A 27,219-nucleotide genomic window follows, 5' to 3' on the forward strand; every position below is an offset into this window, starting at 1 on the left:
CACAACATTAGGGGGAAGAGTATGCTTCTGGCATCTAGTGGGTATAGGCCAGGGATACTGCAAAATATCCTTTGCACAGGACAGTCCCCCAAACAAAGATTTATCCAGCTCCAAATGCCGAAGGATGAGAAACTACTAAATCAAGTTGTAAGGACTGAATACGAAGGTGTTTAATCAGGCCAAAAAAAAAAAAAAAAGACAGTATTTTTTACTTATCTTTATGACTTGGAGCTGAGATACCATAGTTTGGGGAACTAGAATGAGTTTGTTAATATGACTGGAGCTCAGCTTTTGAATAGGAAGGAATTCAGTTTGAGAAGTAAGCTTCAGTGGCAGGGTCCAGATCAAGAGGCCTGAAAAGCCATGTTGAGAAATTGGGATGTCTTCTCTTTGGTTATTTGAAGCCTTTGATGGATTGATGTTACTGTAGGCAGAACCTTAAATCCACATTAATGCAAATGTAAAACAAGTGAACAGTTTATACATTCTGGTACTTTGTAACTAGTAACAAATCTGAGTTTATTAGTAGACACCCATGGCAGGGCACATTGGCTGAGAACAACCATTCTAGCAAGTCTGAACTCTTGGCTTACCCGTCTACTAAGGATCATTGATGAGGATAAGGGATAAGGGAGTTCCTTGTTAGCTGAGTATAACTGGCACTTAAAGGGCATTTAAAGTGAACCCACTTCAAGTAGGGACAAAAATTTTAAAGTAGCTAGTGAGGGGACTTGATTGGGGCTCTGTGTTGGGAGTCCCCAAGACCATCCTAGGCATAATGATTTGCTAGAAGGACTGACAGAACTCAGAAAGCTGTTACACAGTTATGGCTACAGTTTGTTACAGTGAAAGAATATAGATTAACACTAGCAAGGGGAAAAGGCAGGTGGGTGACAATCCAGGAGAAACCAGGCGTAAGATTGTCCGGGTGGAGTCACATGAAGACACATTTAATTCTTCCAGCCATGTATGTGACAGAACATGTAAGATACTGCCAACCAGGGAAACTCAACTGAGCCTTGGTACTTAGGGTTTTTGTTGAGAGGTAGTCACACAAGAGTTGCAGTCTATCAGGTCTCCAACCCCCAATATATCAAACTGATACAATGTGGCTCAAAGCCTTTGGCATACAAAAACACTCTTAACAGGCAAAATATTCCATGAATTTAGAGGTTATCTCTCAGGAGCTAGTCAAGGGGGAGTTTTCCTTTCTTTGAATGTTCAGGGTTTAAGCAACCCTAACCTGCTGAATTAATCTTTTACTGCATGGGCTTTTTGTTTGTTTGTTTGTTAAGGAAAGTACATATTTCTGCTTTACTATGAGGTGTTTGTTTTTTTTTTTTTTAAGATTTTGTTTATTTGAGAGAGAGAGCACAAGCAGGGGGAATGGCAGGCAGAGGGAGAAGCAGGCTCCCTGCCAAGCAAGGAGCCCTATGTGGTGCTCGATCCCAGGACCCTGGGATCATGACCTGAACCGAAGGCAGACGCTTAACCGACTAAGCCACCCAGGCCCCCCTTACTATGAGGTTTTTAAAAATTGTGGTAAAATACACATAATATAAAACTACCATTTTAGCCATTTTTAAGTGTGCAATTCAGTGGCATTATAACGGTGTGTTCACATTGCAAATTGTTGTGCAACCATAACTACCCATCTCCAGAACTTTTCATCATCTTAAATTGAAAACTTAATGTACCTATTAAACAATAACTCTCCATCCCACTCGCCCCCAGCCCCAGGTTGCAGTATTCAACTTTCTGTCTCTTTGAATTTGACTTCTCCAGTTAACTTGTATCAGTGGAATCGTACAGTATTTGTTCTTTTGTATCTGGCTTATTTCACTTAGCATATTTCACTTACCATCTACATGGTAGCACATATTAGAATTTCATTCTTTTTTATTTTAAAGATTTTTAAAGATTTTATTTATTCATTTGTCAGAGAGTGAGCACAAGCAGGGGGAGCGGCAGGCAGTGGGAGAAGCAGGCTCCCTGCTGAGCAAGGAGCCCGATGTGGGACTGGATCCCAGGACCCTGGGATCACAACCTGAGCTGAAGGAAGACGCTTAACCAACTGAGCCACCCAGGTGTCCCAGAATTTCATTCTTTTTTAACACTGATCCTGCACGGGCTCCATCTTGAAAACATAAACTGAAAATTTTTGATAGGTTTTTAAAAAAATCTTATATTTAACAAAGTTTATATAATCTGAAGCACTGTGCTAATCCTTAGAATGAACAAGAAGAGGCTTGAGTGTTCATTTGGGGAGCGTAGGTTTTCTGATGAAATCATATAAAAGCATAATGCAGTATCCTTCACCAAGTTCGTTTCATTCAACTAGGTCAGAAAGAGGGATGTTTTTGCCAGAGACACTATTTGACTTCTTCAGTTTTCCTAAGGGCCTCTCTTAGTTCTTGGAGATTTAATCCATTCTTTTTTATATTTACTGTGTCATCTTTGTGAATTCTCTGCATTTGCTAACTGCTGTAAGTCTGGCAGACATTAATCTGTTAAAATGGACCTACTTTGATTAAAGCAGTTCTCTAGCATTTTTCAGCAACTTGTTCAAGTCCTGCATTTTTTGAAAACTTTGTAGTTTCAGTTTACATTTATCCTCATTTTATGTGGTCAGGTGAGTGATGTAAACAGGTTCCCAGAAATAGACACTAGTATTTGAGGGAGGGGGAGTTTGACTGGAGACTGGTCAGCTCATTGGTGAATATTTTTGTGCATGACAGCTTTTGCTGTTCACAGTCTCATGATTATAGGGTCATGGTTAATGACCATCTGGATAGTGAGGACTCCTGTACTTTATTTGTGGGAGTACTGAGTGTTTGTTCAGTGATCTGTTAGAGAATTTAATTTAGTTCACTCACTCATTCAGGGCCTGAAGTGACTGAATGTTCCTTACAGAAATACTGGAACGTGCTTCTTTAAGTTCTCACACTTCAAACTTTCAAAAAGTTTGGCAGACTGACAGAGGATTAAGGGTCTTTGGTTTTAAGCCTTTACAGTTCCCTTGTTTCTAATGCTTAGTCTTGCTTACACTATATTCAGAGTAATCCATCTTTAGTGTTTACAGGCTTACTGTACATGTCTGAACATAAAAATAGATTGGCAGCCTATGGGAACCAGGCTTGTGTCAGGCAGGGTCACTATAAGAGGCAATCAATCATTCTTAGCCTGAGAGGCTTAAAAATCCGTAATCAATGGATTTCCCACCCACTTCCTCATGAAACAGTGGTGTTTAATGTTCAAATATGTTATAATACAGAGATGATTACCAAGAAATCATCAACATGGGTGAATTTGGGATTACTAGTTTAAAAATAAGGAAAATCCTCCTCCTGACTTGACTTCTCTAGCACCTTGGTCAGGTACTCTGGGGATTGTGGAGCAATGGTTGCAGCTCTGAAAGTGAGAGGGAGGAGCTATCCATCTTTAGTAAATTCTGTGATAACTCTTAGGAACTTCACGTCAGTGTAGAGCTTGCATGCCTTTCCTTTGGACCAGCACATCATCCCTTTCTGATGAGGCAAGGGGAGGGGAGCACGCTGAGCCTGTGTGGGCACAGGGTTCAGGAACATCACCTAAGAGGTGGTATAACATAGTGTTTACTAGCACTGACTCAAGTGGACTACTTGATTTGAATCCTGACTCCTTGACTAACTAGGAATGTGACATTGGACAAGTTTTCTAAACTGTCTGACTCACTTTTCTCATCTCTAAAATGGAGATAGTATTTCCTCATAAAGGTCAGTGCATTAATATATCTGATGTACGTCTGACACTAGTAAGTGCTGTCAGTGGGTGTTTTATTATCTTTACTGTTAACTTCATTTCTCAGGGGGGTTTCCTCCGACATTTCTGAATAGATCCAGTCTCTGCTTTATAAGATCTAGTGGCACCACTTATAACAGTGATGATAAAAAGTACCATTTACTAGGTTTATTTATTTGATTATTGAATTAATGACTTTTTTTTTTTTTAAGATTTTATCCATTTATTTGACGCAGAGAGAGAGACAGCTAGAGAGGGAACAAAAGCAGGGGAGTGGGAGAGGGAGAAGCAGGCTCCTGGCTGAGCAGGGAGCCCGACGCAGGGGCTTGATCCCAGGACCCTGGGACCATGGCCCGAGCCGAAGGCAGACACTTAACAACTGAGCCACCCAGGCGCCCCTTAATGACACTTTCTACATAAGTGAGAGTAAGAATCATATTTGGTTTTTCCCACATTGTTCACAAGGTGTGATAAGTGTTCAATAACTATTTATTGAATAAAAAAGTATTTTACAGTTATAAAATAACTATGCAGTGAGATGTCATTTTACCTCTACAGTTAGCAAAGATTTTAAAAAATAATGCTACCATACCGAGGCCGAGAGGTAAGGAAATAGACACTATGATGTTGCAGTTGGGAGCTGTCTGTGGCAGACCTCACCCTGAAGGCGGTTGACTGAAAGAACTAAAGTCTCTGCGTTTGACTCTGTATCTAGGCATAGAGGTATATTTAAAGGTTAATATAGAAAGATGTTCATTGTAGCACCTGTATTAGTGAATAAGTGGAGTGAAACTAAGGGAAATGTCTAAAAGTAAAGACTTATTAGTTAATTATAGTATATTAATTACTAAAAATCATATAGAACCATGGTCCTAAAATGGAGATTCTCATATTGGCTGCAAGACAGTCACCAAACACTAGATAAAAGCAGACGCCCAAGGCCAACTTCTTGGTCAATGAGTCAGAATCTTTACAGTTGAGCTAAGAAACAGGCCCTACATTTTCTAACAGGAAACCTGGGTGATTTCAGTGCGCATCCTGATTCGGGAGCCACTGTTGCGGTGGCTCTCTCATTATGCATTGACTCTCAGTCAGCAGAGCCAAAGGTTCTACTCATCTCTCTCTCTCTCTCTTTTTTCTTTCTTTTTTTTTTTTTTGAGAGGGAGAGGGTGGGGAGGGGCAGAGGGAGAGAGAGAATCCCAAGCAGGCTCCAAGTCCAGCACAGAGCCCTACGCAGGGCCCGATCCCACGACCCTGAGATCATGAGCTGAACAAGAGTCAGACACTGATCCAGCTGAGCCACCCAGGCATCCCTCTACTCATATCTTAAAACCAAATGAAATACCAACTATATTAAAATCAAAACAAAAAGAGGACTTAAGAAGAACCAGGAAAAAAAAATCTGCAAGGGAAGATGAGATCAGATTATCCAGAAAGCTAATTAGTGCTGAGCATCTAATACAAGCCAAAGAAATGTCATTTCTGTACTCTCCACCCCCAAAAAATTAGTGGATGACTTTCCCCAAAAAAGAACAAAAGATTCTCCTAAATATTGGAGCAGCAAGCCTTGATTTGGAGGTGGTAGTTGTAGTTGCTGGTACCATCTTCCTGGTGCAGAGCATCTACCTTAGAGCTCTTTGCCGGGCAGCATTTTGAAGGAGTATCTCATTAAGAGTGAGTGAACTCATTTATAGTTTTGGTCACCGTGGACAGTCCTGAGATCCCATGAACAGAGGCTGAGCAAGTAAGAGAGTTAAGGAACAAACAAGAGTGAGATACTGTACCACACTGAGTAGGTGATCATGATGTTCATCCTCTTACTTCATAGGGACCTCTGGGGAGCCAAGTAAAGTTCGTAATACTCTGTGACATCTCAGATCTCCCTTGAGAAGATCCAGGTTGTGTTGGTTTCTGCTTTTGTACTTCTCAGGGGGACCCAGCTGTCAGCCTTTCCCAATAAGCACCCTCTACACTGAGGGCAATGTCTGCTGTCTTCAAAGCCACGTAGCTTCTGGCTGAGCTCCTTGAAGTAGAGCAGGGCACAGTTCTGAAAAGTTTACTACCTAATGTACACACACTTACTTACTCTTACCTAGTTCACAGACCTTTTCTCTCTGACTTGTGTGTTGTTATACTGTCCTCTTCACTTAAACTTCTTTTGTGAGCAAGGCAAAAGATTGTAGCAGGCTAGGGGCGCCTGGGTGGCTCAGTTGGTTAAGCGACTGCCTTCGGCTCAGGTCATGATCCTGGAGTCCCTGGATCGAGTCCCGCATCGGGCTCCCTGCTCAGCAGGGAGTCTGCTTCTCTCTCTGACCCTCCTCCCTCTCATGTACTTGCTCTCTCTCATTCTCTCTCTCTCAAATAAATAAATAAAATCTTTAAAAAAAAAAAAAAAAAAAAGATTGTAGCAGGCTTTCTGGGTCAATTTCCTTTCCCTTTCCTTTCCTATCCCTTCCCATTTCCCTTTTCCCCTTTCCCCTTTCCTTTCCTTTCTTCCAATTTTATTTTTAAGTAATCTCTACACCCAGAGTGGGCTCAAACTCACAACCCTGAACTCAAGAATTGCATGCTCTACAGACTGAGAGCAGCCAGGCACCCCTCTGGGTCAGTTTTCAATAAAGTATAATTTTAATTAAAGATGATGTATTCTTATCAAAGAAATTTTAGCCAGTGAGTATTTCACTTGGATTGTTGACCCATTCCCCTTCTCTGAATTGCTGCTGTGCTTCATGCAACCCTGTTTGTGAGTGGACAAGAGCGGTATCTGTTCTTATCAGGTTGGTCAGGAAGTAGGGGGGCAGGGGAGAATCACAATGCTAGGGTTCAGCTGACAGGTGGCAGATCAGGTGAGTAACATATTTCAAATCAGAATTCATGAGAACTCAGTTGAGTTGTTCATTTAGTATATAATGGTTTGATTTTTCGTTCAATATTTATGAACGTCTTCTCTTTGTCAGGTTTTGTTAAAGGTGGTAAAGACACAATGCTGGTCAAGGTTTCTGCCCTCCAGTAGTCTGCATTTAGTGCTTATAGAGGATTACAGGGCAAGAAGATGCCTGGTACATAACTGCCTAGCCCCTGAGCAGTGTATTTGTATAAAGATCCCCAAATCCTAAAAAAAAATAGAGATCTAATTATGGAATTTGGGCTTCAGTCAGGAGAATGGTAATGCCACTTCCTGAGATATTAATTGGGGAAACATTAGGGAATATTTGTCTGCTAACTAGATGCACAGAGATGGGTGAAAGTATCATCTAGTAAGACAGTACCATGAGAAAAGTGCCAGTTTTGAAGGTCAGAAGAGCCAATGACAAAAATTGAGAAGTAGCAGTAGGAATGCAAGGTGGGTCAACACTGAGAAATCTGCAGGTGTAACTTTTTTAAAAAAAGATTTTATTTTATTTATTTATTTGAGACAGAGAAGGAGCCGGGGGGGGGGAGGGCCAGAGGGAGAGGGAGAAGCAGACTCCCCACTGAGCAGGGAGCCTGCCATGCACACCCCCCCATCCCCCCCACCCCGTGGGGCTGGATCCCAGGACTCTGGGATCATGACTGGAGCTGAAGGCAGATGCTTAACCAACTGAGCCACCCAGGCGCCCCTGCAAGTGTAACTTCTAATGTGAAAAAGAAAAAAGATCAGATGTATATTTGAGTAAATACTTGATAAAATTCAACATCCTTTACAGTTAAGAAACCAGACAACATTTTTAACATAGTTAAAGAAATTTATTAGGAACAAATAACTGATAATCATAATTAAACACCAGAAGCTTTGCCATAATAGTTAGGAATTAGGAAACAATTTTGAAAAGTAGGGATAATGAGAAGGGATTCGCCATCCTAAATGTAAAACCATATTCAGCTATAGGGATTTTAAATGACGCAATATTAATTATAAAATAGATAAATAGATCAATAAATCAGAATATAAACTCTAGAAATATATGGGAAAGGACATTTTTGTGCCTTTGCAAAGGGACCATAATAATCAACCAAAACCAACCATATCAATTTTTTTTAAGATTCTTTAAAATTTATTTATTTGACAGAGACACAGAGAGAGAAGGAACACAAGCAAGGGGAGTGAGAGAGGGAGAAACAGGCTCTCCATCAAGCAGGGAGCCCGATGTGGGGCTCGATCCCAGGACTCTGGGATCATGATCTGAGCCGAAGGTAGATGCTTAACGACTGAGCCACCCAGGTGCCCCGAAAACCATATCAATTTTTAAATTCCTTTGCGTTTTTCAGGGAAATGGTCTCATTCCCTTCCTCTTGTATGTTTTCTAAAACAAATGCTCTGTCTCCAAATTGGAGGGTTTAGTCCTATTACCAGTGCCCTGAAATTTAAGCTGTTTTGATGTCTGTTCAGAATTTCTAAAATATTTCTTTATGAACAAAACTAGGTTATTCACATTCCTACGCCATGTCACTGACTCATCATCTCATCGGAACAATGATACCACTTTCAGTACTCAACCATGCTTATTCCTAAAAATGAGAGTCAGAGTGGAGGACTATTAATATGATATATACATAGTAGCTTCAAAATTTCATTCCCATGAGCAGATATTTCACAATAATAAGAAAGACTGTCTTCCCTTTAACTGCGAACCAGTAAGGATAAAAGAATTATATATTTTAGAATTGTACCCATATATAAGAACTAAATAATTGTTATCCATATTTATTAATGTATTAATACATTTAAAATGTTAATTTAAGGTTTATCCACTATGCATAGAGAAAGTACATCTCTGTCTGAATGTTTCATTTTTTCTACAAACTTTAGAAGTATGCGATAATATAAACAAGAAGCTTTGTAAAACCTAGTAATTTTGGAAACCATGACTAGAGATGAATTCTTAGAATTAAACCTGTCCTGCAGATTCCTCTGCATAAAAATGTGAAGGACACTTTGGAGTCAAAGGTGACTTGCAGGATTTAGACTTCAGCAGCTGAGGAGGTAGTAATGCCACTTACTGAGATATTAATTTAGATGTCAGTTGTCAGGGTATATACCTGATAACCAGATTCATGGGGATAGACGAAAACAAAACATTGTCTAGTGAGACAGTAATATGAGAAGACTGCCAGAACCACTGGTAAATTCTAGTGGGTTTTTTTTTAAAGATTTTATTTATTTACTGGGGAGAGAGAGCACAAGTGGGGAGGAGCAGAGGGAGAGGGACAAGCCGACTCTGCGCTGAGCAGGAAGCCCAACGCAGGGTTTGATCCCAGGACCTCAAGATCATGACCTGAGCTGAAACCCAGAGTCAGACACTTAACCAACTGAGCCACCCAGGTGCCCCTGATAAACTCTAGTTTTAAAGGTCAAAAAGAGGATGATGAGCCCCAGCAAAGGAAACTGAGAAATAGCGGAGTGTACTGGAAACCAAGGAAAGAGAGGATTTCAAGTAAGAAAACAGCTGTTTGAGCTGTTGAGAAGCCAAGAAAAGAGAAATTGAGGAATATCCATTGAAATTCTTAATGTGAAGATTATTGATGATCTTGGTTAGAGCAGTTCTAGTGGAGAATGGAGTGGCATGTATATTTTCACATTGTTTCCTGAAATCTGGGATCAGCCTGCCTTTTGTTCATCTACTGAGATGGGGCTATATTTCCAGCACCTAGGACCGAGTCTTCATTATAAGACTCTGCTACTCAAGTCTTAGAAAATTCTATCAGTAGAATGAGGGTATGTAAATTTAAAAGTAGCTAAAAATGTTAACATCACTCACTCACTCTGAGATAGAATTTTCAGTTTTTCCATTTATGATACTTCTTCTTTGAGTGGGCTGTAAAAAGCATGAACCATCATGTTGAATCATGCTCATTGATGGGAAAACCACTTTAAAATGTGATTGGATAATATTACTAGTCAATACATAAGGAACAATTTGTATGAATGGAATGCCATTAATTAATTTTAATCCTTTTCTAATAGTATGTAGTACAAACTCAGTATAAACTGTAGAAATTAAAAACATGAATAATTGGGAGTCATTAAGAATTCTGAGGTATTTATGGTATTTTAGATGCATTAATATATTTTTTAAAGGTTTTATTTTTATATTTGAGAGAGAGCAGAGCAAGAGAGAGAGCACAAGTGGGGTGGGGAGAGGCAGAGGGAGAGGGAGAAGCAGACTCCCTGCTGAGCAGGGAGCCCAATGCGGGGCTCTATCCCAGGACCCCGGGATCATGACCTGAGCCGAGGGCAGATGTTTAACTGACTGAGCCACCCAGGTGCCCCCAGATGCATTAATATTTTTGGAAGCATTTTTTTATATAATGTCAGTATCAAATTATTGACTAAGATTAAAATCAGGGAGGCAAACGGTAGAGACTCTTAACTATAGGAAACAAACTGAGGGTTGCTGGAGGGGAGATGGGTGGGGGGATGGGGTAACTGGGTGATGGGCATTAAGGAGGATACTTGAAGTAATGAGCACTGGGTGTTATATGTAGCTGACGAATCACTGATTCTACGTCTGAAACTAATATACTATATGTTAATTAATTTGATTTTAAATAAAAATTGACCAAGGTGTTTGTTTTCCTTGACAGTAGGAATTTTGTTAAGAATTGTTTTTTTAAGGCGGGGCGGGGGGGCAGATCGAGAGGGAGAGAAAGAATCCCAAGCAGGGAGGGACCCAGCGTGGAGCCTGACATGGGGCTCTATCCCATGACCCTGAGATCATGACCTGAGCTGAAATCAAGAGTTGGTGGCTCAACTGAGTGAGCCACCCAGGCGCTCCTAAAAATTATTTTTAATAATGAATTTGTTTTCTTGGCAAATGCATAATTAGCTTGCATGATATAAATGTGTATTTCAAGTTAAAATTTCTACTGGATCAGTCTCTCAAAGAGATGGTGAGCAGCATTTGTTAGGAGGGTGTAGGTGAACTGTGGTGGAATGGATAGGGCAAGAAGTATTTCGGGTAGTTGGGGCTATTATCCTGATCTCTTTGTGGGGTGCTAGAATGTTTCAGAAAAGTTGTTAAGAGTGGGTATATCATGGGATTCCAGAACTTTTCTGAGGCCCTTTGCTTGTAGTTGAATTACTTGGAAATTTCTTCTCTCCCTCTGCCCTTTCCCCCTTTCATCTGTGAATTCCTACTAATCCTTCAGTTCTTAGTTTAAATACTACTTTCTCAGAAGAGCTTTCTCTGATCCCCTGAGTAGAACAAGTCTCTCTAGTTTTATGCTCTCTTAGCATAAACTAGATAAAGTAGATTGTCTTTGCAGAATTTTTGTCAAAATTGCAACAAAATTATTTCCTTTTTTTTTTTTAAGATTTTATTTATTTATTTGACAGAGAGAGACAACGAGAGTGGGAACACATGCAGGGGGAGTGGGAAAGGGAGAAGCAGGCTTCCTGCCGAGCAGGGAGCCCGATGCGGGGCTCGATCCCAGGACCCTGGGATCATGACCTGAGCCAAAGGCAGACGCTTAACAACTGAGCCACCCAGGAGCCCCTCAACAAAATTATTTCTTATATAATTAGTTGTCCCATCCCATCCTGCGTCCTTGAGTTCCATATAGGCACAGATCATGACTGCCTTGTTCATGACAATATTCTAGTGCTTAGTAGCCTAATGTCATTCAATATTTATTGAATGAAAGGATGCCACTGAAAAGTCCATATGATTTAAAAGAAACTCTAGGACCAAAGTTTAAAGGTGGCTACAGAATAATAGATCCTATAGCTGGTCTAAGGCCTATTTGCATGATTCCCAGGGATGTCTGGGTAGCTAGGCCTTGTTCTGTAATGCTGCTCGAAATTTAATGTGAACTTTGATGAATCTGTGTTAGTCTGAGGAGTCTGAGAAAGTTAAATGAGGACCTTATTCTTGACTGAGTATACCATAGTGTATTGTATGTTCTCTGGGTTTCATTCTTCCACAAGTGTACCGTGCCAAATTGTATGCTCTCTATGGTTATATTGTAGACCATTGAATTGGGGAAAAGCCTCTAATTTCAGGTGAAAAATTATCAAGTGATTCTTCTAAGCATTTTTACAGTATGAATTAATTTAATCCTTACAATGGCACCGTGAGGTTGGGGTTATTCTTATCATAATTTTACAGATTAGGAAACTAAGGTGCAGAGAGGTAAAAAGTAACTTGCCCAAGGTCGCATAGCAAACAGCAGTTAGAATTTAAATTCAATCTGTCTGGCAGTGGAGTCTATGCTCTTAACCTCTGCACTGTCCCATCTTACATGGAAGTGGTCCCTCATGCACATCCAGAATAGTCTGTGTGCAGAATTTCTTCTGTTTTATGCATATTAAGATTGGGCTTGGAGGAAAGCGGTTAAGGCCCTTCTGGGAGACTCAGAAGCTTTTATCTCTATCAGTCAGTGGAGAAATGTTGCTGATACTCTGCTTTCTAACTGAGTGACCTGATTTCCTTCTGTAGCCATCCTCCTATAAATCTTGTTTTGATTTATCAAGTCTCATCATTCAGGTAACCTGAACATTGACACTTGCCAAATGGTGTCTGTGCAATCACACATTAAGTTCATACATTTAATTCCCTTTCATCTTAATTTCTTATATAAATGGCCAAAGAAATAGAAACATAAGGGAAAAATTATCACTGATGAGATACAGGAAGGTTAGCCATGAATTGGCAAGGTAAGACACCCCTTTCATCCCCCCGGGAACCCCCTACCAGATTTGAGTAAATCCCTAAATGAGCTCGAACTCCTCCTTGAGCTCAGAGTTCACAGGGCTATTGTTAGTGGTCAAGTCAGAATCTATAACTTCTTTCTTCCTCCCACCTCCTTTATCCAGTCTTTCATCTTTACCTCTTACTTGAGTTTCACATCTGTCCCCTTCTTTTCATCCCTCTGCTATCATCCAAGGTAATTTACCATTATATCTTACCTGAATTGCTACAGTGTATCTCCTAACTGGATTCCTGTCTCTAGTCTTGATCTCTTCACCTATAATCAGAATGATGATTCTAAAGTCACTTTGTTGCTTACAACCATGTAATACTTTTAAATTATCACTATAATAAAGTCAGGGGCACCTGGGTGGCTCAGTCAGTTAAGCATCTGCCCTCGGTTCAGGTCGTGGGATCAAGCCCTGCATCAGGAATGGAAAAGAAAGGAAGATGGCAGATCTATTAGAAGATAACAGGCAGCAGTTGGTGTGAATCACTTTTGAGGGATGAGGGCAAATAGAGACTAGGCCAATATCCAGGTTTCTATCTCGGGAGCCAGGATAGATTTGTTTTCAAGATAAACATCGTAAGAGAAGAGCAAATGTATAGGTTAAGAGTGATGATTTAATCAGTTTTCTTTAAAAAGACAGTGAACTCAGGAATCACTGATTTTGAGGGCATAACATGAGTAGTCTAACTTAAATATAAAAACCTCCCAACCTAAAGACAAGTGTAAGTACCCTTTCTATGAAAAGTATGTCCTGTCTGACTTTGGAGAATCACTTAAGATAATTTTAAAAGAATTTTTTTAGGGGCCTGGGTGGCTCAGTCGGCTAAGCGTCTGACTCTTCATCTCAGCTCAGGTCTTGATCTCAGGGTCATGATTTCAAAGCTCTGTGTTGGGCTCCGTGCTGGGCATGGAGCCTACTTAAAAAAAAAAAAAAAGGAATTTTTTTTACTCTGCCCAAGTGAAAACCATTTCAGTTGACTTTCAAAGTCATTCTAGTTATTCTAAGCTTCCAAGTGAGAATATAAAATATGAGACTTCAGAGATTTTCATTGGTTCACCTAACTTACTTCCTTGAGTCAAACATAAAATGTCACCTGTCACCCATTCTATCAATAAATATGTATTAGACATTGTGAAGCATTGGCCTGACCCCTAGAAAGAGAAGGGTGACAAAGACAGACATTCTATATCATCACAGAGCTTATAGTCTTAAGAAAGAAGAGAAACAATAAAATAAATAATTTCAATAAAGCATAGTAAGTGCTGCAACACAGACAGAATAAGGTGTTACAGGAACATAAGGCAGGGGCATCTAACCTAGACCAGGATGAGTCAGGGAAGGTTACCTAAAAACCTAATGATGTGCAAGTTGAGAACCAAAGGATGCATAAAAGTCAGGTGAGAGGCAGGCAAAGTAAACTGTGTGAAGGCCCAGAAGATACTGAAGAAATGGAAGTTGTTTGGTATGGCTGAATGGAAGAACAAGAGTATGTCTGAAAAAGTAGGCAAGGGCCTGATTATCATGGTCTTATAGATTATGTAAAAGACTTTTGACTTTATTATAGAGATAATTTTTAAAGATTTTGTTTATTTGAGAGCGAGAGCGTGCACGAGCAGAGGGGAGGGGCAGAGGGAGAAGCCGACTCCCCGCGGAGCAGGGAGCCTGATGCAGGGCTCAATCCCAGGACCCACTCCAGTCTCTGTCTTTGCTTTCACATGGCTTTCTCCCTGTGTCTGTCTTCACATGGTGTCTCCTCATAAGGACACCACTCATACGGATCAGGGGCCCATTCTGCCTCTCTATGACTTCATGGAAACTTAACTAAATTATATCTGCAATTACAGGTTACCTAATAGATAACATTCTGAGGTACTGGAATTTAGGATTAAAACCTATCTTTTGTTTGTGGGGGAGGGAGTCCATAACACAGTATTTAGCATATAACAGGTACTTAATAGATATTTACTGAATTGGAATATAAATGAAATACATGTTATATATTCATGGCATAGAATTAAAAGCTTTTTTTATTATGATTTTTTAATTTGTTAGGTACAAAGTATCTTTTAGATTTGTCTGTTTCCAAAAATTACATGATGGATTACATGGTACTTGTAACATTTGAAAATTAATAAATATATTATCTTAAAGTAAAAGCACATATTATATAGTCTGAATTCTTTATTTGTAAGCTCACTTTTAATGCTTGTACTAATTTATGTAACTTACAGATACATTTTTTTAAACAATAGATGGGTTTTGGCAGCTCTTTCTGCCCATGGGTCCTGTTCCCATACTTTAATAAAACCACTCCTTTGGCATCCTCCCCCCCACAAAAGATGGGTATTAAATTTTGGAAAGCACATTTTAGGCCTCAGTAGGAATAAATACCCTTTCCCTATCCTTTATATTTTTAAAGTAGTATCTTTCTGCACATATTGTGCATTAATGTTGGAACTTTTTTCTTCAGATGTTTTTTGGTAGAATTCCAGTTTGAATATTTTTCCATATTTAGCATATATAATAAATTGCATCGTTTAATGAAAATATGGATAAATTAGGCTCATATGAAACACTTTATAGATTCTAAGAGTTGTAACGGTTTGTTTTATTTTCTTTTGTTTCTAGCTTTGTTAGTCATTGGTCTGTTAGTTGAGACATCATCAGTGCTTTTTAGACCATACCCAAGTTTCCTTAGATAGCATTGAAAATTACATAGGGGAATCTCCTGAAAGAAGGTAGCATTGTTGAGTGTGTTTAAGTTTGATGGATACCTTTGATGGATACCTTCACCATCCCTGGATTATTTATATTCCATTAGCAATTGATGTAGTTCAATTTATCAAATTTTTTGTGGCTTGTGCTTTTTGCATCCTAAGAAACCTTTGCCTACCCCAAGGTGACAAAGATATTATCCTATGATTTCTTCTGGAATTTTTCTAGTTTTAGAGTTTAGATTTATTTATTTTATTTATTTATTTATTATTTGTACATACATACGTGCATTCATGCATGCATACATACATACATACATACATACTGGGCTCCACGCCCAGGGTGGAGCCTAGTGCAGGGCTTGAACTCACAAATGTGAGATCAAGACCTGAGCTGAATTGAAGAGTTGGGCGCTTAACTGACTGAGCCATCCGGCACCCCCTATGTTTTAGATTTAGGTCTGTGATCCATTTTGAGTTAATTTTTATGTGTAGTTTAACTGCAGGTTGTTTGTTTTTTAACGACTGTCCAATTGATTTAACATTGTTGAAAAAATTTTTCTTTCCTATTGAATTGCCTTTGCCTTTTGAAAAAAATCAGTTGACAAAATATGTGTGGGTCTGTTTCTGGACATTCATTCTGTTCCGTTGATGTATATGTCTATTCTTTTGTCAGTACCCCATGATCTTGATTACTATCGCTTGAAATTATTCTAAGCCTTGAAATCAGGTATAGTGAGTTCTCCAACTTTATCCTTATTGAAAGATTTTGCTTTGGTTATTCCAGATCTTTTCCATTTCCATATAAATGTTAGAATTAATTTATCTATTTCTTCTAAAAAAGCCAACTGGAATTTTTGATTGGAATTGCATTGAATATATAGATCAGTTGGGAATAATACCAACCTAACAATATTGAATCTTCGAGTCCACAAATACAGTATTTATCTCTATTTATTGATGTCACATTTAATTTCTTTCAGCAATGTTTTGTAGTTTTTAGTATAAAAGTCTTGGATACTTTTGTTAGATATATTCCTAGATGTTGAATACTTTTGGCACTACTATAAATAGAATTTTTAAAAATTTAATTTTCTAATGTTTTGTTGCTAGTATATAGAAAATCATTGATTTTTTAAAAAATATTAATCTTGTACCTGATTACTTTGCTAATAAATTTGTTTATGAGTTGTAGCAGTTTCATGAATTCTCTGGAATTTTCAACATAAACGGAAGTATTGTCTACATGTAAAAACAGTTTGACTTCTTTTCTAATTTTTCTATCTTTTATTTCTTTTTATTGCATTATTTCAGTGTTACAGTGTTGAATAAAAGTGATGCAAGAGCATTCTTGTCTTACTCCTGATCTTGGGAGAAAACAATTCAGTCTTTTATATTAAGTTTAATATTAGTTGTAGATTTTTTAAAGATATCCTTTATCAGCTCGAGGGAGTTCCTACTATTATTAGCTTACTAAAATTTTTAATTGTTAGTGAATATTTAATTTTGTCAAATGCTTTGTCTGCATCTATTGAGATGATCATGTTATGGTTTTTCTCCTGTGGACTGTTATTATGTTGAATTATATTGGTTGATTTTTGCATGTTCAGCCAACTTTGCATTCCTGGGATAAGTCTTAACTTGGTCATGATGTATTACCCATTTTATTTATTGTTGGTTTCATTTTGCTAATGTTTTGTAAAGGATTTTTTGCATAAAATAAGGAGTGTTGATCTGTAATTTTCTTTATTGTAATATTTTTGTCAGGTTTTTTTTTTTTTTTTTTTTTTAAAGATTTTTTATTTATTTATTTGACAGAGAGAGACACCGTGAGAGAGGGAATACAAGCAGGGGGAGAGGGAGAAGCAGGCTTCCTGCCTAGCAGGGAGCCCAATGTGGGGCTCGATCCCAGGACCCTGGGATCACGACCTGAGCCGAAGGCAGACGCTTAACGACTGAGCCACCCAGGTGCCCCTGTCAGGTTTTGGTAGTAGGGTTACGCTGGCCTCCTTAGACAAGTTGGATAATGTTCCTTTCTCTTCCTACCTTTTGAAAATATTTGCATAATTTTGGTATTATTTCTTCCTTGAATGTGTGATAGACTTTACCAGTGAAATCTTTCTTCCTTTTTTTTTTTTTTTTTTTTTTAAGATTTTATTTATTTGAGAGAGAGAGACAGAGAGACAGCAAGCACGAGCCGGGGGTGGGGGGAGAGAGAGAGGGAGAAGCAGACTTCTTGCTGGGCAGGGAGCCTGACACAAGTCTGGATCCTAGGACCCTGAGACCATGACCTAAGTCAAAGGCAGACGCTTAACCAACTGAGCCACCCAGGCACCCTGCAGTGAAATCTTTCTTTTGGAGAAGATTTTTTTTTTAAAACATTCAACTTCTTTTATAGATACATGGCTACTAAGATTTTCTTTTTTTTTCTTGTGTCAATTTTTTCATCCATAAGCAATTGATATTTAGTGGTATTAAAACAACAGCAACACCAAATCCTTTGAAAGGTTCAGAACCTTATAAAGAGAGAGACTATAAGGGCTGTGGGGCAGATTGTTGTAACTGAAGTGAGGTAAAAGCCAACTAGACATTCACTGGTATTTGGCTGGTAACTCATTTTGTCAGGTTTTGGAAAAGTGACATAATCTTTTCATACTCTTTTTTCTAAAAAGTTTTTCTCAGTCTTTTGAAAGAAAAACATTTTCATGGACCTTTATACCCAGTGCTGCCTTAAGTCATTTTTGGTCATAATGTTATTTAAGTAGGTATAAACATATAACTTAGGCTTATAGTTCCGAGACGGCTGTAAACCAAAATAGTCCCACAAATTCAAACAAAGTTAAACTATAAAACCAACATAAACTCAAATTAACATTAATATGATAGGGAACCAGATTTGAGACAATATCTTTTCTGCTATCACAGTGCCAGAAGTATAGTATGTTAAGAGCATAGGCTCTGGAGTACGACCAAAGTTCAAATTTTGGCTCCACCACTGCTTTGTTCAAGTGATTTAGCTTACTCATTTATAAAATGAGGATAATAATTTATTTAACTTATTAGGATTGTTGCTGTAATTAGGATTATTGGTATGTCAAGTCCTAGAATAGTGCCTGGCAATTAGTAATTGTTCAATAAATATTAGCTGTAATAATAACTAGTTTTGTATTATTCTACTGAAAACTTAATGATCAGTGTTGGGTTTATTTTTTGTTTATTTTTTTAAAGATTTTATTTATTTAAGAGAGAGAGCACAAGCAGGGGGAGCAGCAGAGAGAGAGGGAGAAGCAGGCTCTCCACTGATCAGGGAGCCTGATGTGGGGCTCTATCCCAGGACCCTGGGATCATGACCTGAGCTGAAGGCAGATGCTTAACTGACTGAGCCACCCAGGCACTCCTAGTGTTAGGTTTAATAGTAGAGAGTAGGTTTAATATAGAGAGACTCTATATTTAATGGCTTTCTGATTTTGACTTTAATAATGTAAATACTAATATATAGAATGTCTCCTTGCCTAAGTTAACATACAATGTGGTGATAATAACTTCATAGCTTTGTTTGCTAATTTAGGATAAGCAAATTTCATACTTAACCTAAACTTTGCTAGTCAGGACTCTTTGAGTTTTGGTTTGTTTTGTTTTTAAGATTTATTTATTTATTTGAGCAAGCGAGCAGCGGGGAGGGGTAGAGGGAGAGGAATAGAATTATAGACCTCCCAATAATTTATTTGTGGAGTCCAGTCTGAGAAACTATTGTACTTGGGGGGTGGTGCAGAGAAATTGAAGGATTTTGCTCTGAGGTTCCAAAAACCAGAGATGAATATTATTTTTTGTGTATCAGTTAGTAATTGAGTTCAGCTGTATATAATCAAATACTGCCAACAACAGTGGCTTAAGCAAGATCAGGGCCTTATCTTTCCTTATGTAACAAAGAATCCTAGATAGTTCAGAGTTGATGCAGAGCTTGATCTCATGACCCTGAGATCATGACCTGAGCTGAAACCAAGAGTTGGACATTCAACTGACTGAGCCACCCGGACGCCCCTCTTTGAATTTGTTTTTAATCAAGTGTCACATGATAACTCTGTAAAGCTGAGTGTCTAATCCAATCATTGCCCTTATCAGATATGGGAAATACTATGTGAAGTTATTTTTAATTCTTGAAAATGTAGAAAAGGCATTATTTTTCAGTGTAGAGCTCATCATCAGACTTTTGAAGCAAATTAGTAGGTTCTAGAACTGACTGATTTTCAGCAGTTCGGAAATACCTTAATTGTCTTCTTACTGATTCTGTTCTGTATTAAATTTAGAATATATTACAGTATATTGATAGCTATTCCTTGTCAGCTTGGACTCAATCCATTTAATTACCCTAAATATCAGCAAATTATGCTCTCATAACTACATTGGTTAACATAGGTTGCCTGGCTAAACATATTAATAATGATACTGGAAAAATATTTTCATTTTATGATACTCAAGAAAAGTTTAAGAGCCTCTTCATGAGATTGCTAGTGAATTTCAGAATGTAATAAAAGTGACTTATGATTACTACCTATTGATTCTTAAAGGTTGGTGATTATTACAGAATTTAGTGCATAAGCTTTTAACAAAATTTAAAATTGTATCTATTTTGTCTTTTATTATAATTTTTTTTCCTGGCTTGTGGGACCTTTAGCAAAGGTACTATTTTACTACTGTATAGTAGCTTTTACCTGAACAATAAGTTATTTTGAGTTCCACATGCTTATATAATTTTGTGTTTTGATTCTGCCACATTTTTACATATTTGAACTGTTACACCATTTTCATTCATATATTGTGCCATAATGTATATTATTTTCTTTCTGTGAACATATATATTTATCTCAACTGCTTTTATTTTCTCATTACCCTGTGACACTTTAAAGTGGTGTATTGTTTCAGTATCACATTCCATTTTCATGATGTCAAATCATGATGCCTTTCATTTGCAAATTATTAATGCAAAAGACAAGTTTTATATTTATATTTGCTAAAAAGGAAACAGCATGAACAGGTTTCCCAACAAATTGAAAGTTGAGTCATGTCACTTTAGGTGATTATGGACAATAATGTGAGTATAGATACGAAGGCAATATTCGGATCTAGGTGATTATTTAGATGATTCATAATATGCTTATATTAATCATATTTTTTCTAGAATCAAAATGAAAACAGTTATCAACATTTTGGAATAGAATTATAGACCTCCCAATAATTTATTTGTGGAGTCCAGTCGAGAAACTATTGTACTTGGGGGGTGGTGCAGAGAAATTGAAGGATTTTGCTCTGAGGTTCCAAAAACCAGAGATGAATATTATTTTTTGTGTATCAGTTAGTAATTGAGTTCAGCTGTATATAATCAAATACTGCCAACAACAGTGGCTTAAGCAAGATCAGGGCCTCATCTTTCCTTATGTAACAAAGAATCCTAGATAGTTCAGAGTTGATGCAGTGGCTCTGTGATGCCAACAGGGACCCAGGCTCTTTCTGGGTGTTCTCTCTCATCCTTAAGTTCTTATTTCATGTTCCCAATATGGCCTCTGGAGCTCCAGCCATCATGTCCTTATTCCAGGCAGAAAGAAAGGGAAGGACAAAGGGAAAAAGGCAAAAGGCCAAAATCAGACGAGTCACTCAGTGACTTTTATTTACATATTTTTGGCCAGAACTGTGCCATATAACGATTCCTATTTCAAGGGAAGCTGGGAAATGTGTTTTAGGTGAGCATATTGGTGCCCCAACAAATTGGGACTCTCTGTAAGGAAAAAGAATGGATACTGGGTAGGCAAATGGTCTGCCATACCAATTAAATAGATATATTAAGAAAGCTTAAAAAACAAATACCAAAAACCTCATTCTTTCTTTTTTTTAACCAAGTTTTTAATTTTAATTCCAGTGTAGTTAACATACAGTATTATATTAGTTTCAGGTGTACAATATAGTGATTCAACAGTAGTATACATTACTCAGTATACTGAGTATCATGGTGATAAGTGTACCACTCTTTCTCTTTTATCTGCATTTTTACTTTAAAGTTATATGAAAGGAATATAAGTAAAGTCCCTAAATTCCTAAAGTAGTATGAAGGGAACATAAAAATCATATAGTCCTGGGCGCCTGGGTGGCTCAGTCGTTAAGCGTCTGCCTTCGGCTCAGGTCATGATCCCAGGGTCCTGGGATCGAGTCCCACATCGGGCTCCCTGCTTGACAGGAAGCCTGCTTCTCCCTCTCCCACTCCCCCTGCTTGTGTTCCTGCTCTCACTATCTCTCTCTCTGTCAAATAAATAAATAAACAAAATCTTTAAAAAAAAAAAAAAAAAAAAAAATCATATAGTCCTGACATTTTAGCTTAGAGGTAATTAGTGACTTGTCTGAGGCCACAGACGTCAGTTCCAGGACTGGAATTGAAGTTCCCAACTCCAACACCAGTCACTGGTCTTTCCATTTACTGTGAAGCCTCACAAAATCTGGTAGCTCACTTATTACTCTCCTATGCACAAGGCAACTGTGGTTTGGTTATACCACTGGGGAGAAAAATCCTCTGTTCCCTTCAATTATTACAATAAAAGTGATAGGAAATTTCATGTTTCTTATTTGAGGGTCTTATGTTTATTTTGTTAGTGTTGATGGCACTGCCAGTATTTATATGTTTATTGATTCATTCTTCATTTATTCATCATTAACAATAGACTATAAGGTCTCAAGAGCAGGACCATATCGATATGTATTAATATCTCTGTCCCCAACTAGGTCCTCATCGATGAATGAAAAATTATAGCCCCTTATACTAAAATTTTAAAAATAAATAAATAAAAAGTTAAAAAAAATTATAGTTCCTGTACTCAGGGAATTCTCAGTCAAGTTTGAGAGACAGACAAGAATGGCAGTGATAACAGTACAGAGATAACTCAAGAGATGATAGAAATACAAGTGAAGAGTGAGTACAAGTGAATAAATATCTGAGGCTGAAAGAAGGTCTGTAAAGATTTCAATAGGAAGTGGTCCCAAGTTCAGTTTTGAAAGGGTTTTCCAGATGAAGAAAGAAGAGGGCTGCATATCAAGCCGAAGAATGAGTTTTTAGAGGCCCAGTGGGTGTGAGAAACTGTTTAGAGGAAGAGGAGAAATATGGGAAAAGCCCATAGTAATAGGAAATGAGGCTTGAGGGGTTGACTGTAGCCATGACCACATCACAGAGGCCTCATGATATGTGAAAGGGTTTGAATTTACCTAACTATTGATGGGGTGCCACGGAGGTTCAGATAATGTGCTTTTGAATGGCCACCTGACATTGCAGTTAGATCTTGGCACCTTAGTGCAGAGCCCACCTACAGTGAGGCACCACTTGTCACTCACAGCTGCAGATAAACAGGACAGACTAAACCATACATCAAGATCCTTGCTCCTCCCCTGCTCAGTTCTCCCCAGGATCTCCCCTTTATCAGAAATGTACTTGACCTTTCTAATCACTTGCAGACTCCACATGTCCCATTTTACTTTTCTTGCCCATCATGTTGTCCTCACTGTTACCCAGCCACGGGCCCATAACAAGTGATTGTTTTTTGACCTCCGCCCGATAAAGAATGGTTTACTCCTATTTGATAGTTGGTTATCCTTAGGTGCCCAGGAAGCTTAGATGGTGGAATAAACCAGACACATCTTTTACCTCCAAATTGTGAGATGAAGTGCAGTATTTCAGGAGTTTCAGACAGCAAGGAGGCAGAAAGCCAGCTCCTAAGATTTGGTTAGAGTCCTGGCACCTGGCCCACCTATCCTTGCTTCTGGCCTATAGACTGCCTGTGTTTCTGACCCCAGCAGATGCCCTCTAGTGGCTCTCCTCCCAGTCCATTCTCCCTTCCCTGCTAAAGACTTTTTCTTCCCCACTATAGCACTTCATTCTCTCCTTGGACTCTGAGTTACGTCATTTGTTTTCTGGTGCCCAGCAGAGGATTGACTTTCCTTCTGTGACTCATCCTAGAATGGACCTAAGCCTTTGTTGGTTCTGCCTTTAGTAATGAAGTTTCTGATGGCAGAGGGTAAAGTTGGAAGTGCATCCTCTTGGTTAATACAGATAATGCACACATTTTATTATTAAAGAGCTGACTAAACCTCTCTTTGTGACTTTGGAAGTAAAACATACCATGAAAAAGCTCACCTCTTTTTTATTGCTTGTTTTTTTTCTTTCCCACTTTTTTTCTCGTGCAAATATTTTTATGCAGAGAGTGTTGTAACAATCAAGGAAACTAACAAAAATCTTCTCGTCTGACAGCCAATAGGCATCACTTTTTTTTTCTTTTTTACTTTTCCCTGTATTCTCTTCCAGTCTGCCCATGTGCAGCGATATTACCTAGATACAGTTTTGAAGTACAATTCTTTTTTATGCCATATGGTCATAGTTCAAGGAAATTGAAGTAATGGAGATATGGGAATATCTTGGGTAATAATGGCTTCTTATTTTGATTATTTCCCTTTAGGAAAGACACTGCTGATCCTGTAACATGGAGGATTGCCTTCATACTTCATCTGAGAATCTGTCCAAATTGGTCAGCTGGGCCCACAGCCATGGGACCATTTGCAGCCTCATTCCAAACCTGAAACACTTGCTTTCGGAAGGTTCCCATGGGAACCTCACAGCAATGTGGGGCTGTAGTGCTGGCCATGCTTATCACTGGCCACTGACAGCTACTTGCAGAGCTGGGTCCCAAGAAAGGGTCTGTTTCCAGGATAACAGAAGTTTTAACTCTGATAGTCCCAGTATAATTGGAGTACCCTCTGAGACACAAACTAGCCCGGTTGAAAGATATCCTGGGAGACCAGTGAAAGCGAAGCTAGACTGTAATCGGACCAGAGACTCTTGTGACTTCTCTTATTGCAGTGAGCCCTCTGAACTGGATGAAGCTGTTGAAGAATATGAAGATGAAAACACCCTGTTTGACATGGTTTGTGAGTCTTCTGTTACAGACGAGGATAGTGACTTTGAACCCCAAACCCAAAGGCCTCAAAGCATTGCTCGAAAAAGGCCTGGAATAGTCCCATCTTCTCTCCATTCCAGCTCCCAGGCTCAAATGGTTGATGAATGCAGCAATGATGTCATCATTAAAAAAATCAAACAAGAGATTCCTGAAGATTATTACATTGTGGCGAATGCAGAGCTGACTGGAGGGGTGGATGGACCAGCCCTGTCATTGACACAGATGGCAAAACCCAAGCCTCAAACTCATGCTGGTCCCTCCTGCATAGGGTCTGCTAAGCTGATTCCCCATGTGACATCTGCCATTGGCACAGAGCTAGACCCACATGGTGTATCTGCATCCCCCTCTGTCATGTCCAGACCAATCGTCCAGAAGACTGCCAGGGTATCTCTGGCTTCACCAAACAGAGGACCCCCTGGTGCCCATGGCACCAACCAGCAGGTGTCCATGCAGATGCCTGTGAGCACATCCCATCCTAACAAACAGATCAGCATCCCTTTGTCTGCCCTGCAGCTGCCTGGACAGGATGACCAAGTTGCTTCGGAAGAGTTCCTGCCCCATCTGCCCAGCCAGGTTTCCTCCTGTGAGGTAGCTCTTTCTCCCTCAGTTAACACAGAGCCAGAAGTGAGCTCCAGTCAGCAGCAGCCCCCAGTCGCTCCAACCATAACCACTGAGGCCACAGCACAGTGCATACCAGGTATGGCACGTGAGGTGACAGAGAGTCCCTCATCCATGCACGTCCGAGAATTCTGCGCCGTCAGCACTTACAAAACTATTGGCTCAGTTTGCTAGAATTCAGGCCTTTATTATTCTCAGAAAGATAGAAATAATGAAATATATTCTATCCAGGTGATACTCTGAAGGAAATTCATCTCAGTTAAGGCCATCCGTCTAGTCCGTGTACCTCAGGGCTGAGAGGACAGCTGTAGGATTGTGTTCTTGATATTGCGTGGCTAGATTTAAGGTTTGTATGATCTTAAGCTGAATAATTTTTATTTTTATTATTTTTTAAATATTTTATTTATTTTAGAGAGAGCGAGTGAGTAAGTGGGGGTAGGGGCAGAGCTAGAGGGAGAGCAAGAATCTCAAGCCAACTCCATGCTAAGCACGGAGCCTGATGCAGGGCTTGATCTCACAACCCTGAGATCGTGACCTGAGTCGCAATCAAGAGTTGGACACTTAACTGACTGAGCCATCCAGGCGCCGCAAGCTGAATAATTTTTGTATATTAATGTTGTCTTTGAAAAAAAATTTTTTATGCTCTCCTATCAGTGTCAAGGTATTTGGTTGCTCTTTGAATCCAAAATGATACGATGTTGGGTTAGGCATATAATGACAATAGAACTGGTGCTTTTCCATTATCATTTGTTTGTCTGAACCAACTTGGCCTTTCTATTCATTTTAGTTGGTGTGGCAGTTTAGAACAAGTATTTTTAAAAGCAGCAAATAATTCTAAGAGAAGTATTTTATCTTTTATCTCAAAATTTAAAAGAGTCCGATAACTTGCACTCCTGGAATACGTGGGCCTAACTGGAATGGACTGAGAGGAGAGGGAAATAATTGTATGAGGTCTCTATCTAATTTTGACATTCTAATGTTCTGTAATTCTAACATGCAGTATTTATTGAATCTATTTAATCGAGGCTATTACTATATAAAGAGGGTTTGGGGTGTCGTGCATTTGGGTTCATTATTCAAATCTAATAAGCCAGAAGTAGAAACGTGGGCAAAGATGAACAGACATACAGAACAGAGTATATAGAAAGCAGAAATTTGTGGCATGTTTTGGTTTGTTTCATTTTAATCCCTCTCAAGGAAGTCGTGTATTTTGGGAAAAGTTTCCTAGAAGCCTGCAGTACCTGTGCCTTTACCCAGTTTATGATTTTACTGACACAGTCATAGTATTATTAATAAGATATACAATGAAAATATTCATATCCTGACTCAAAATTATGCTTTTCAGTTTATTCATTTTTCTTTTTAAAATAATAGCTTCACTGAGATATAATTCACGTACCATAAGATACACTCTTTTAAAGTATACGGTTCAGTGGTTTTTGGTGTATTTACAGAGTTGTGCAACCATCACCACTATCTAATTCAAAACACTATTATCACCCCAGAAAGAAACCCATACCCATCAGCAGTCCCTTTTTTCTTCCTCCCAGCGCATCAACCACTGATCTACTTTATGTTTCTATGGATTTGCCTATCCTGCACATTTCATGTAAGTGGAATCATAGCATGTGGCCTTTTGTGACTACCTTCTTGCACTTAGCATATTTTTTTTTTACATTGTAGCATGTATCAGGATTTCTTTTTATTGCCAAATAATATTTCACTATATGGATATACCATAGTTTGTTTTTCCTTTCACCATTGAGGTTGTTTCTATTTTTTGGCTATCATGAATAATGCTGCTAATAACACTCGTATACAAGTTTTTGAGTGGACATATAACTTCATTTCACTTGGGCAACTACCTAGAAGTGGAATTGCTGGGTGTATGATAATTCTATGTTTAACTTTTTGAGGAGCTGCCAAACTGTTTTCCAAAGTAGTTCCACTATTTTTTTTTAAAGATTATTTATTTATTTGCCAGAGAGAGAGTGTGGGAGAGAGAAAGAGCAAGAGTACAAGCAGGGGAAGCAGCAGGCAGAGGGAGAAGCAGGCTCCCTGATGAGCAAGGAGCCCAGTGTGGGACTCGATCCCAGGACCCTGGGATCATGACCTGAGCCAAAGGCAGATGCTTAACCAACTGAGCCACCCAGGCATCCCAGTAGTTCCACTGTTTTAAAATCACCAGCAATGTAAAAAGGTTCCTGTTTCTTAACATGCTGACCAAATTTGTTGTTTTCCATTAAAAAAAAATGATAATTTATCCTGGGTTCATGAAGTAATATCTCATTGTGGTTTTGATTTCCATTACCTTAGTGACTAATGATGTTGAACTTTTTAGCAGTATGGTCTTTGGCTAATCCTGGCATAATTTAGACACATTTTTATTAGGCTGGTGAAAGTCTTTGTATTAGGTAGGAAATCTGACTCTTAGTACATA

At 38.8% G+C, this 27,219-nt stretch overlaps 1 protein-coding gene across 3 annotated transcripts in view; it reads left to right on the forward strand.

Annotated features, from left to right (window-relative positions):
- KIAA1958 (KIAA1958 ortholog) overlaps positions 1-27,219 on the forward strand; it is a 161,224-nt gene that overhangs the window by 49,923 nt on the left and 84,082 nt on the right. For all 3 annotated transcript variants that reach the window (XM_078061614.1, XM_078061613.1, XM_036090928.2), the window contains exon 2: positions 23,664-24,858. In XM_078061614.1, the coding sequence (XP_077917740.1) occupies positions 23,688-24,858 (1,171 nt within the window). In that variant the 5' untranslated portion in view covers positions 23,664-23,687. The remainder of the gene's footprint in view (positions 1-23,663; positions 24,859-27,219) is intronic.

The sequence above is a fragment of the Halichoerus grypus genome, chromosome 14, assembly GCF_964656455.1.
Source record: "Halichoerus grypus chromosome 14, mHalGry1.hap1.1, whole genome shotgun sequence".
Taxonomy (NCBI): Eukaryota; Metazoa; Chordata; class Mammalia; order Carnivora; family Phocidae; genus Halichoerus; species Halichoerus grypus.